Source organism: Peromyscus maniculatus, chromosome 8 (genome assembly GCF_049852395.1).
Source record: "Peromyscus maniculatus bairdii isolate BWxNUB_F1_BW_parent chromosome 8, HU_Pman_BW_mat_3.1, whole genome shotgun sequence".
In the NCBI taxonomy this organism is placed as follows: Eukaryota; Metazoa; Chordata; class Mammalia; order Rodentia; family Cricetidae; genus Peromyscus; species Peromyscus maniculatus.
Window position 1 is genome coordinate 15830127 of NC_134859.1, and position 13567 is coordinate 15843693.

General features: G+C 47.9%; 1 protein-coding gene across 1 annotated transcript in view; it reads right to left on the bottom strand.

The window, feature by feature from the left end:
* Sh3pxd2b (SH3 and PX domains 2B) overlaps window positions 1-13567 on the bottom strand; it is an 89698-nt gene that overhangs the window by 35568 nt on the left and 40563 nt on the right. Inside the window, exon 4 of the mRNA XM_006978873.3 lies at window positions 10660-10736. Within this exon, the coding sequence (XP_006978935.2) occupies window positions 10660-10736 (77 nt within the window). The remainder of the gene's footprint in view (window positions 1-10659; window positions 10737-13567) is intronic.

Here is a 13567-nt window from a genome sequence, read left to right on the forward strand (position 1 = left end):
GACCGAACCCAGGGCCTTGCACTTGCTAGGCAAGTGCTCTACTACTGAGCTAAATTCCCAACCCCTACAGGATTTCTAAAGCAGAGATTGGGGCCCACCAAAGCTTGTGATTCAGCAGCCTGTGGTGAGGCCTGAAGATGGGCATTTTAACAAGCTTCCTGACGTCTTTGGCTTGGAGAACATGCACATATGTACATGCACTCTCCAAGATGTGTGGAGATAATACATTCTGCTGGCACATGTGCAAACATTATATGTTCATATTGTATAATCCAGCCCACACTGTACATGCTATTTTGGAAAGAGATGCCTTTCACTAACAGCGTGAACTCCATTCATCCACCATCTTCTGCTGTCTGCCATCTCTACCACACCACTGGAGAGCATCTGGAGTGTGTTCAACACATGTCTGGATTTCCCAAGCTGAAGCTATCAATCCCAACAATTTGGATACAGGTTGGATGGAAGTCTCCAGGGTGACGGAGGCTTAGCACGCCAGCCTTCCACAGGCCGGTTCCTAGCCATCTGGCAGAGCGGCTGAGGTGGGTTAAAAACAGAGCCTGGCTACATCTACTGGCGGGCTGCATGAAGCGAGGTAGGGGCAAAGGAGGCCACGGGCATTTGTTCTGTCTGCTGATCTACAAACAAGTATTCATTCAAGGGTTTAATAGATATCTTCTCTGCCCAGTGCTCATCACAGAGGTGGCACCATACTAAAAGAACACCACAGTTCAACACACATTTAGTCAAGGTCCCCTCCTTTCCCAGTGCAGGTCCTGGACCAGGAAGACGGGGGGTGCAGAGGGCTTGTGGTAGAGCTGGTTCAGGTCCCTGTTACTACAGCTATGGTGTGTGTGGGCTGTTGTGCAATAACCTTTTTCTATACTGTAAAGATGTGTCTTTGCCAAGGTGCCTTCTGATTGGTTTAATAAAGAGCTGGATGTCCAATAGCTAGGTAGGAAGGGTTAGGTGGGACTTCCAGACAGAGAGAGAAGGAGGGGAGATGAATCTAGGCACGAGAGAGACATCAGAGGACACACAGAGGAAACAGGAGGTAAAAAGCTATGAGGCAAAACATAGATTAACATAAATGGGTTAATTTAAGTTATAAGAGCTAGTGGGACAAGCCTAACATATAGACCAAGCTTTCCTAATAATAATAAGTCTCTGTGTCTACACATGGTGTCCAATGTGGGGGCTCAAATATCCACACCAGGCTTGAGAAAGCTAAGAAAAGTTCTGGACAAGAAGCTGCATGTAGCTTTCTCTCAGGCGGGCTGGTGCTTGGTGTACAGAGGCGCAGCTACCGGCTGTTGCCTGTGGGCTAGAGCCAGCCACCAGCACCATGTGCCAGCGCCATGTGCTAAGCTGAGCCATGCTTGATGGCTGACACGGTAGTTTAAAATTTGTCTCACATGGTCGGAGAACACTGCAGGTGCTCAGTTCAGATCAGACAGATCCAGATGGGAAAAAACCTCTAAACAGGGTACAGTGTGTTTAAAAAATGTATGTAGGCTTAAAAGAAAAGAAAATGGGTATAGGCAGTCATGGAAAAAATAGTTTATAAATAATAAAGTCTTTAAAGAGAGAATAAAATAATATAAAAAGGATAAGCCATGTAGAGATGGAAAATACACAGGGAGTCTGGATCCTGTTTGGTGCCTTGTTAACTTTGAATTTTTTAATCATCATTGCTGATGAGCGAATGACAGCAGTTGAGAGACATGGGACTCTGAGAGGGACTGCTGAATTAAACCAGCCTAGACACTTTAGGAATGCCTTAACTTTAAAATGGAAGTCAGAAATGTATTGTTTTGGGGAAGAGGTTATGCTTTTTTCCCACAGATTCATTCAAGGTTGATAGAGATCAGGTTTGATTGGGGGAGACCCCTTGAAAATTCTGGTTACAGACATAAAGAAATAAACCTAGACAAACTACAAGACAGGTGACATATATTTTACCTGCTCAAACATAAAACAAAGCAAAAAAAAATCATCTTGGCTGCCTTGTGTATAACTCACAGTCCATACTTGTATTAATGCAGATATGTATGTTAATTTTTTTGAAAGCTTGTGTGTTTTTGGAGCAAGGGGACCAGATACCAATGAAAACGGGTGACCCAGGTGACCCAGCCTCTCAGATGCCTCTGTCACAGTTTCCTCAGAGTTCTGCATCCAGAATAGCTTCAAGGCTATTGGCTGAGATGGTCCAGCCTCACAGACTATTCTGGCCAGGCCTGCAGATAAACCTTGTACTTTCCCATTGCACAGAGACTGGACAACACATGTTAGGGCTAGTTTCCCCAGGACTTTATCATTAGCTCAATTTTTTCAGGGTCCCCTAAAGATTCCATCACCCCCAGATAGCAGGAAGCAGTCTAGAGAACATGATGCCCACACTCCCAAGAGGTGGGGTGGGTGGTTTTTGGTCCTCTGTTGGGTTATGGGTGTTTGTCACCATCTACTCTGTGTGAATTTCTCCTCTAGGCGCCTCCTGAGTGGGACCAGATAGCATTTGTCTCCTCATGTCCAGCTAGTATCTTGGAGCATGCTCACCCACTCAGGGGTCCCCCTTGTTGCAGCCCATGTCAAGATTTCTTTCTTTGGGCTGAACAACATTCCATTGTCTATGTACATCACATTCCCCTCATCCATCCATGAACAGCTGGGCTGGTGGCTCCACTTTTTTAGGGGGTGGTAGTGCTGAGGATGGGTCCCAGGAATGTTCACACTAGGTAAGTGTTCTGTTGCTGAGTTCCACCTCAGTCCCGAATGAGTTTTTGACCCAAGCTCTAAGCTACCTCCACAAACTTAAAGTGGAAAGGTATAATGTGGGGTGGGCAATGGTGCTGCAAGTCTCCTCCATGGTCACTGTCCACTTTCCACCCCTTAGGGTGAGAGATGCTGACATGTGGCTTGTTGACAGTTTAAATTTTTTTGAGGTTTTATTTATTTTGTTTTATTTATTTTTTTATGTATATGAGTGTTTGCCTGCACGTGTATCTGTGCACCAAGTGTGTGCAGTGCCCCCCAAAGCCAGAAGAGGACATCGGATATCCTCTGACTGGAGTCACAGACAGTTGTGAGCCACTGTGTAGGCACAGGGAATTGAACCCAGGTCCTCTGGAAGAGCAGCCAGGGCTAACTGCTGAGCCATTCTCCAGCCCCTTGTTGATCACTTCTCCAGTCATGAAGCACCTCCTATTCTGCATCTGGCACCAGGACTGACCTCTGCCAGGGAGAAGGACCACACTCTCCTGCTCCACCTCCCATTCTGATGCATCTCCTTTGTCTAATTCTGGGTGGTGAGCGGTCATCCTTCTGCCCAGGACAGCTGCTGCCCAGGGCTCGCTGTGAGTCTGTCCTCGGAAGTCCTGTAGCTTCTGCAGCTGAACCACACCAGGGAGTTGTGATGGGATGCCAGTTGAACTGTGCCATGCCCTGCTGTGTGGCATACAGACACCGTCCATCTACCCAGTCTGTGACAGCAATGGACTTCCCAGCAGAACTCTCAAGAATAAACTAAGGCTCTCTCTAGTGAGCTTTGCTCTGGAAGGACAATGCACTCCTATAAGTTGAGTCTTTCTTTCTTTCTCCCCCCCCCCCCCCCGCCCCCACTTTGCTCTTTTGTTTTCCACCATGAGTTGGGAATACTTAAGAAGTCCTTGCTGGAACCACACTCTACAACTTTCCAGCTTCCAGAACCATGAGTCAAAAGAAACCTTTCTTCCTTATTAGATATCCAGTCTCAGATAATCTGTTACGGCAACAGGAAATGAGCTGGGCTGTACTCAGATGTCCTGGGGCTGGAGGTGTAGCTCAGTGACAGAGCACCTGCTTAGCATTCATGAAGCCCTGGGATCAATTCCCAGTACCAGCAGGTCGTAGTGGTTCACACCTTTAATCCCAGCACTGGGAGGCAGAAACAGGCAGATCTCTGTGAGTTCGGGGCCAGCTTAATCTACATGGTGAGTTCCACAACAGCCAGGGCTACACAGTGAGACAGTGTCTTGAAAAAAAAAAAAAAAACAAAAAACAAAAAACAAAAACCAAACCAACCAACCAACCAAAATTCCCCAGTATCAAACTCAGAACAAAACCCAATTCATTTTAGAAAGGAGTCCTTCAAGGTGTCAGCCATGTCTGTCTTGGATCAATCCTGTAGTCTGTGGTCATCAGCACTGCCGCTGTTAGACATGATTTTTTTCCTCTACTGAAGGAAGTGAGATGCATTTTACAGCTATTCTGACATTCTGGCCCATGTGAACAGCATCAGTGAGGCTGTGTCTCACACATCCTCCGTAACGGTGCCCTGGGGCCAAACCTCTTCTTGAGGGCTTTATAGCTAGGTTTAGCTGGTCTGCCCCTAGAACATGCTGCAGCTGTCGTGGGCAACCGCTGATGCTCAGAGCTGCCAGACACACAGCTGGGATTTCAATGAGCCCCACAGCAAGCTGAGTGGCTGTTTATAAGGCCGTGTGACAATACACGCTCATCACTGTGACAGGTTCAGGAGTCATGTTTTCACTGTGTCTTTCTCTAAGTTCTTAGATGAATTGTGGCCAAATAAATATATCTTCTTTGTGGTCAGTACATTTTGTGTCTTTAAAAATCCCTCCATGCCTAGAGATTCTAAGATCTTTATAGCACTGCCTGTTAGAGGGCTGACTTTAAGCTCCTGGGAGTGGTCCCACTGTGCTGTGAGGCTTCGGTTAGTTACCTTCCATATCCCCATCGCCATATGGAGACCCTTTCTCCCAGAATCCAGTCTTTCCCAATGATCCAAAAGTTTGTCTCTGTCACTGTCAACTTGTCCACCTGCAGGGGTCCATTTCTGGGGTCTCAATTTGTTTCCAACAGATTTTCTACCTGGTGACAATTACGTGATTGATGGTAACTTTACACTATGCCCGGCAGAGTACTTTCTTGTGTTTTACTACACACTTGGCAGCCAGATTTGGGTACCAACAGTCCTTGCCTATTTCTACCTGTTGGGGATGATCACTTTCTACTAAAATTAAGCTCAGTGCGATGGATCCCATTGCCTTAAGTCAGTTCACAATGTCCCTAACAGATGTCTAAACGTTAGGAACACTTGCGGATCTAAAAGTGCAGATCTTGTGACAGAAGAGACATTTTCATCTCCTCCAAAGAGGGCAGGTCCTTGAGGCTGACCCAGGGAATCTGGGCAATCAAAACATCAAAATAATGGCTTTGTTCTTCTGATTTGTTGCAGGGCTCAGATCCTAGAACCTAAGCAGCTTCTTTCTTGTGGTTAATTCATGGTCTTTGTATCATCTCTCACCCCAGGCAGCTGCGGGCAGCTGGTGTCTCTTAGAGCTCCAAGTTCTAAAACCTCCTTTTCAGAGTAAGATGTCCAGAGGCTGCGGAAGCCCTGGGCTCCAGTGCAGCTGGAGCTGGAGAGAAGTGGGTGTGCTACTTAGAGAACAGGGCGGGATGATGTGGGCAGGGAAGGACAGCTTCTGGGAAATGTCCAGGCAGGAATTGTCCAGCAGAGCAAGGTGACCCTAAGGACCTAAGGTTCTTGCCAGCAGGGCCTGGACAAAGGGATGTTACCTCCAGAATGGCAATTTCAGGCTTTATAGTTTTATATTTTTGGTTGTGAGCCTAGCCTTTAACGGCTGAGCCATCTCTCCAGCCCATGGCTTTATAGTTTTAAAAAGGGAACGGGAGACATGGAACTTTCCTCTGAGCATTGGAAAGCAGTAGCAAAGTGCGTGTCCCTGCCTCCTACCCCTTCTGAAGAGGATAGTTAGGAGGAAGGAGTGTATCCGCCTTTGTCAATCTGTGTTCTGTGGCTATAGCAAAGTAACTGAGGCTGGGTCCTTAATGAGATGAAGGTTTATTTGGCTCACAATTGTGGGGCTGGCCAGAGCCCCTGGCTGTGTCATAACATGGTAGAGAAATTCAGAAGGGAACAAGAGCACCAGATAGTCTTGACTTTTGTAACAGCAAGCTCTTGAGGAAACTAAGTCGTTTGGGACCAGTATGAAGCCCAGTTCTTACAGGCTCTGTCACCTGAACACTGCTACACTGAAGGTCAGATATCCAGCATGGGAACCCTCTGAGGAGCACTCTCCATCCACATTCAGACCATAGCACTGCGACACAATCCAGGCCCGATTACTTCTACCTCTTGCATTTTTATTTCTTCAGAGACAGTAATCGGTACCCAGGGTGTTAAGTCTGGGCTCAACTTGCAAGCCCTTCGATACTGTTACTATGCCTAGCCGGGAGGCTTCATTTCTTCCTCTACACAACAGGAATATGGAAATCCACCTTGCCTAGTCACTGGAGGGATGGAACAAGGTCATGTCTGGCCAGAAGCAGACAACACCAACAGGAGTGATTTTCAGCCTTTACTAGATGTCGCCTGACCAAAAGGGGCCATCTGTCCCAACACTACCCCCTTTTGTATAAAAATTTTCAGATTTATTACAGTATAATTTACATGCCATAAACTCACTCACTGCAAGTGCCCAGTTCAGTAGTTAGTAAATTACAGAGTTCTATCCTCATCCCCACAATTCGGTTTTAGAACTTTTCCACCATCCCAAACATCAAGTTTGCAGTCCATCTCCCCACCCATGGTCCCAGGGCCCAGGAAACAGTTCATCTGTGTTCTGTGCTCATAAATTCGCCCTGCCTGCGCATTTCCTTTGGTCAGCCAGTTTCTTTCTGGGTCTGGTTTCTTTCACTAAGCATCATGTTTCTGTAATTCCTCTAGCTTGCAGAAGCTACCCAAATTTAACTGCTTGATATCATCAAGTTGTAGACTGCCCTTTTCTTTTTTTTTTTTTTTTTTTTTTTTTTTGATTTTTCGAGACAGGGTTTCTCTGTGTAGCTTTGCGCCTTTCCTGGGACTCACTTGGTAGCCCAGGCTGGCCTCGAACTCACAGAGATCCGCCTGGCTCTGCCTCCCGAGTGCTGGGATTAAAGGCGTGCGCCACCACCGCCCGGCTGTAGACTGCCCTTTTCATTTGGCTACTACTTAATGTTGCTAGGAATGTTTGCATCTAAGACTGTGTGTGGACATAAGCGTTCTCTTATGTATAGGCCCAGGGCTGACGGTGTGGTAAGTTCCATCCGATGTGTTGAAATAGATTCTTGTTATGTATCCAGGCTGGCCTGGAATTTTGTGGTCTTTGTATCCCAGTCTCGCAGAAACTGCCCCATTATTTCCCAATGTGGTTTCTCATTTTACGTCCCATCAGGATGAGGGCTCCAGTTTTCCCAGATCCTCACTAACATCTGGCACAACTGCCCCATGATTAATAACAATCTATGGTCCCTGTGTGCATGACTCCACTGGTTCACAATGCTAAACATCTCTTCATGTGTTTATTATTTTTTTATTTATTTTTGGAAAAGGCTCTCACTTTGTAATCCTGGCTGGCCTTGAACTCTTTTGTAGATCAGATTGGCCTTGAAATCATAGAGCTCCTCTTGTCTCTGTCTCCTGAGTGCTGGGATTAAAGTTGTGTACCACCACGCCCAGCTCATGAGTTTATTGTAATCTCTGTTCCTTCTTGGTGAGGGCCCTGCTGGAGTTCTTCCCCAAGTCTTTTATTCTGGAGGTTTTTTCTTTTTCTTCCTTCCTTCCTTCCTTCCTTCCTTCCTTCCTTCCTTCCTTCCTTCCTTCCTTCCTTTCTTCCTTTTTTTTTTTTTTTTTTTTACTGAGACAGGGTCTCTCTGTGTATTCCTGGCTGTCCTGGAACTCACTCTGTAGACCAGGCCGGTCTCAAATTCACGGAGATCTGCCTGCCTCTGCCTCCCAAATGCTAGAATTAAAGGTGTGTGCCACCATGCCCAAGTTTTTGTTTTTTGTTTTTTAAAGCAGAGAAGTTTGTCAATAGGTTTGATGATGGCTAACTTGACCCTCTATTATTTTTTTAAGGCTGTTACTTTTGGTGTCACATTTAAAAACTCATTATTTAGAGCAGGGTCAGTCATGAAGATCTCCACATTTTCTTCGGGAATTTTTACAATTTTGGCTCTTTTATTTAGGACTGTGGTCCATTCTGTGTATGCTTTCACACGTGTTCATGTGCATGTGTACAGGTGTGTGTGTGTGTGTGTGTGTGTGTGTGTGTGTGTGTGTGTGTGTGTGTAGGTGAGCGGTCTAACTGGATGTCTTCCTCTGTCACTATTCACCTTGTTTTTTGAGGTGATGTTTTCCTGAATCTAGACATCACCAATCCAGCTAAACCACATGGTCGCTGAGCCCTGAGACTCTCTTTCCTCCCCAGCACAGGGATCACACATGTGTGCTGTCACATCTGGCTTTGCACACGGGTGCTGGGGGTCCAGAAGCAAACACTCCCCCCATCACCGAGCCATCTCTCCAGCTCCTGTGACCCTTCTGAGTGGATTTTTGTACAAAGTGTGAGATAAGGGCTCAAGTTCATTGTATCCTTGCATGTGTACAGATGCTGTGTGCTGAACTGTGCCCTCCTTTCCCCCTCAAATCCATATAGTGAAGCTCTAACGCCTCAGGATCTATGTATTTAGGAAGGGACTTTACAGAAGTAGTTGAAGATTAAACGAAATCATTAGGGGTGAGCCTTAATCCGTATGAACAGCGTCCTCTGGATTAGGGTGCAGATAAAGAGAACACCTCCCATACAGTCACAGACAGCTAGCCCAGGACAAGGCCTGGGAGACCCTGCTACTTTCATTTAAGCTCTTAGAAGTGCTAGAAAACCCGTCCTGCTCACTAGTGACTAGTGGCCCCAATAAACTATGAAGCAGCTAGTTGTCCCATCTACTTATTAAAACTCTTAGCCGGGCGGTGGTGACACACACCTTTAATCCCAGTACTCGGGAGGCAGAGGCAGGTGGATCTCTGTGAGTTTGAGGCCAGCCTGGTCTACAAAGCGACTTCCAGGACAGTCTCCAAAGCTACACAAAGAAACCCTTCTTGAAAAACCAAAAACCAAAACCAAAACCAAAATAAAACCAAAACAAACAAACAAACAAACAAAACACCTCTTCCCTCTTTGAACTGTTTTGGCATCTTGCTGAGTATCACTGAGCCTGGCATTTGGAACATTTACTCCTGGTTCACAACATTGTCCAGTGATCTGGGTCCTAGGAAAGCATCACAGAGTTTGGATTACTGCAGTTTGTACAGAATCTAGGAAATGGCAAGACTTGTCCTTCAAGGTCCTTTGCATTTACACACACACACACACACACACACACACACACACACACACACACACACACACACACACAGTTGATCTTGTCAGCACCACTGTGGTAGTTTAAATGTAACTGGCCCCCATAATCTCATAGGAAGTGGCACTATTAGGAGGTGTGGCTTTGTTGGAGTGGGCATGGCCTTTTTGGAGGAAATGTGTCACTGTGGGGGTGGGCTTTGAGGTTTCCTATGCTCAGATATTGCCCAGAGTCTCAGTTGACTTCCTGTTGCCTGCAAGATGTAGGTCTCCCAGCTAACTCTCTATACCATGCACACAGCCATGCTCCCCATCATGATGATAATGGACTGAGCCTCTGAAACTGTAAATGAGCCACCACAATTAAATGTTTTCCTTATATGAGTTGCTGTGGCACAGCAACAGAAACCTAAGACAACCACTAGGAAGCCCATTGGATTTCTACAGGATTAAGTCTGGACTGAAAGAAATTTTAGAAGGACAGCTGCTTTTGCATCTCCTAGTCTTCCAACTTATGTGTACAGAATGCCTTTCTATTCAGCTAGAAGTTCTTTTGTTTGTTTGTTTGTGAGCCAGGGTCTCACCATGCAAGCCTGGTTACCAGAACTGTGTAGATGAAGCTGACCTTGAACTCACAGAGCGTTCTGCTTCTGCCCCAGAGTGCAGAATAAAGGCAATCACTACCACGGTTAGCTTTACTCAGAGCTCTCTGGACTCTGCTCGGCAGTGCTTTGAGGTTCAGTGTAGAAACCCTGCACTTTTGGGTAAGTACATTTTTAAGGGTTTTTACTTTTTTTTATTTTTTGAAGCTGGTGTGAGCAGAACTTCTCTCAGTTTTTAGACAGCGTCTCTCACGAAGCCCAGAACTTGCTGGTGGGCTGGACTGGCAGGCCAGTGAGCCCCCAGGACCTGCCCGTCTCCACTCCTAAGCTCAGGATCACAGGGACTTAATGCCACTCTCAGCATTTTAAATAGGTGCGCGGCCAAACTCAGGACTTCGTGTTGGTGTGGCAAACACTCTGCTGACTGAGTCATCTCCCCGGTGCGTTCTTAACTCCATTTTTGGATAGAGAAACAACTGGCGACTGCACACGACACCTGCATCCTGTGATCTTACTGTGCTCACCTAACAGAGAAACTGAAGGAAATGAAAACACGCTTCCTTCCCGACCAATCCGATCCAGCCCAGTCCAATTCAATAGCACCAGAAGGCACATTCAAGGGGCAGGAGACCAGCTGCTCCATCAGTAATAGGGGTTGAATGCTGACTGGAACATTCATGCCCAGGGCCACACCACGCAGCCACTGAGAGTGGATTTGGGTTGGTGCCACAGTAGCACGGGGAATTTGTATGTTTGGTTCTGTTTTGTTTCCCACCCTCCCATGAACATTTGGCACACAGAAAGGAAAACAAAACAGAACACCCACGAGAGAAGATGGTGTTGGCATCTCAGCTTACCTTACAGTACTCGTCAATCGGTATCAGGCGCTTGACAGCCACGTCCCGGATGTGGCTGCGGCGGAAGAGGATTTTGCCTGCAGGGGATGAGAACACATTCAGCGTGGCAGGGAGTAGTGACCTGCCCTCTGCCACCTGGAGTGGCTGTCTGGGGCGGGCTTGAGGGCTATCAAAATTCCTGGCTGCCCTCAGCATTTCCAGGCTGCACCGGGAGACAGCTTGGGCAGCTGAACTCCTCAGAACTCTGCCACTGTAGCACAATGGCTGAGGAAAACGAGCCTCATGGGGAAGAGCTTTAAGTGTTATGAGGATTGAACTCAGAGCCTCGTTCATGCTAAGCACATGCCCTGTGATGGGATTACACTCCTGCCCCACCTCCACACCAGGGGTAGGTTAAAAGCACAGTCACTGTACATATTTATGGGCCACACTGTAACTATATGAGCAGTTAAAGTGTTTAGGATGACTGGCGTGGCCCTCACTTCCAGCATTTCTCATCCCCGTTAGAAACACCCAAAAGCCTCTCTACCAGCTATTTTGAAAAACCCAATCTGCAGTTGTCAGGCGCGGCCCCATACTGCCCTGTAGTGCCGGCTGCTAGTCCTTCCTTCTCCCACTGATAACCAATCCCACCCTCTCCCAGCGCTCTCCACTCTTGTCCAGGCTCTGGTAACCGCGGGCGGCTCTACCTGCTCCTTCCATGAGGTCATCTTTCCAGATTCTGCATTTGTGTGAAATCATGTGGGACAGCCGCCACAGGAAGGGCTCCAAGGTGAACCCGTGCAGCCCAAGGCTCTCAGGCTGCATGAGCAGCTCGGAGTAGAAACTCAGCCCCCCTTCCTTTCCTCATTCATGTCTCTGCTCCTGTCCAAGGGCTCCCCAAACTTGGGAGCTATTTGTTTAATGGTTCTGTGCCTTTCTGCTGCACTCAGGCTTGTAAGAAAAGAAAAATCTAGGCGATAATGCACCAAGGGTTTGAAGTACTCCGTCTTTGAGTGGCAGACGACAGGTAACGTTTTCTGCTCTAAGCTTTTCCTACAGTTTCCACCATATTTATTGCTTTTGGAACCATAAAAGCATCCTCCTACAGAAGAGGGGGGCAGTATTGACAACGTGCTTTCCTCAATGGGCCATCCCCATGGGAACAGGCAGGGGCAGGGGCAGCAGGCCCTGCTGGTTGTCCTACCATGGAGGAACCCTGCTGGGATTCTGGGTGGGGCATCATTCCCAGGGCGGGACTGTCCCCAACCCATCATTTCAACTGCCAGCCTCAGTCACTGTGACAATCAAATAGCCCTCCTCCTCATTTTCACTGGTCTCTGCAGGCAGGCCTGTTTGCAGTCTAGACTCCACTGAAGGCCACAAGCCCATGAGGCTTCATGACTAGGAAAGAGCGAGGCTATGGAGCAGCCCTGAGCAGCAAATGCTTTCTGCTGTTCCCTGTTTCTCAAAGTGGGAGAGGATCTCCCCACCCCCGGCAGGCAAAACTAATGTGGTCCCGTTTGGTGGCAGTTCCCTTCTGTGCATCAGGGAAGGAGGGCAGTATTCAGGCTTCTTACCATAAAGGTAAGTGGGCTCAAAGTATTTACAACTAGCATGGCCTTACTGCCAACCCACAGCACAAGGAAGAGACTTGTCTCAAAGCTACTCCCCAACTAAAGAGTCTGTTTTGATTAAAGTGTGTGTGTGTGTGTGTGTGTGTGTGTGTGTGTGTGTGTGTGTGTGTGTTAACTTGGCATAAGCTAGAGTCATCTAAGAGGGAAGCCCAGGTAAGAACATGTCTCCATAAGATTGGCCTGTAGGGAAACCTATGGGGTACTGTCTTGACTAATGATTCATCGGGGAGGGTTAGTCAATTGTGGGTGGTGTCACCCCTGCACAGGTGGCTGAATGAGCCAGGAGCAAGGCAGGGAGCAGCAGTCCTCTGTGTTTCTGCTGCAGTTCCTGCCTTGACTTCAATGACAGACTGTGACATGGACGTATTAGCCAAATAAACCCAAATTCTCCAGATTTGTGTCTGGTCATGGTGTTTTATCAAAGCAATGCAAAGTAAAGGGAGCCAGAGCCCAATGCTAGGGCTTCACCTTAGGAGCTGAGAGGGCGGGAACTCCCCAGGCACTCAACAGTGCTTCCACACAAGGACCGGAGGTGTGGCCTTGAAGGGACCTCTGGGGACACTTTGTAGCAGGAGAAGAGCTCACTAGAGGGTTACAGCCAATCCCTCCTACACTGTGAGGAACTCAGAGAACAGGGCTTTGTTCTTAGAGGTCACCTCCACAACACACCTAGAGCCTGGCCCCTGGTAGACCTTACCAGGAGTAGTTACTATGTGTCCCCCAAACAGTACGGGGATGCACGACATTCTAGTTAAGAACACATCAATCCTCTCTCCCACCCTCAGCTTTCTGGGGCCAGCCAGCCACATCAGAGCCAGGTCACACTGAGGCCAGGAGCCAGGCAGCCTGGTCAGTGCTCTCAGCAGTTCCTACTTGTTGGTGATGCCTCTCTGGTGAAGTGTGAGGACAGCCAGCACGGGCCAGGGTCTGGGTCTTTTGGGAGGATCAGGAAGGACGGTGGGGCTACCTCCACACTGGAGTGGAAAGGGTGTTCAGAAGAGAAACCGGCTTTGGTGGGAATGGGCGGCTTTTGTTTTCCACAGTGGAAGAGGGCCAAACGGCAATTCTTAGTTTTCAAGTCGCATCCTCTGCCAAGTTGGCCTCCCCAGCTCTCCCTGGGATGGAAAGTCCACACAGGCTGGTCCCTTCCCCCGCCTGTGCGCTAACATGAAACTCGCCTTTGTCTTGCTGACAAGGCAGTCTGGGTAGAGAACTGACCTCAGGAGAGGAGACCTACTTCCTGCCCGTGGCATTGGCCTGGGGAATAGCTGAGAGGTGAGCTCAGAAGGGAT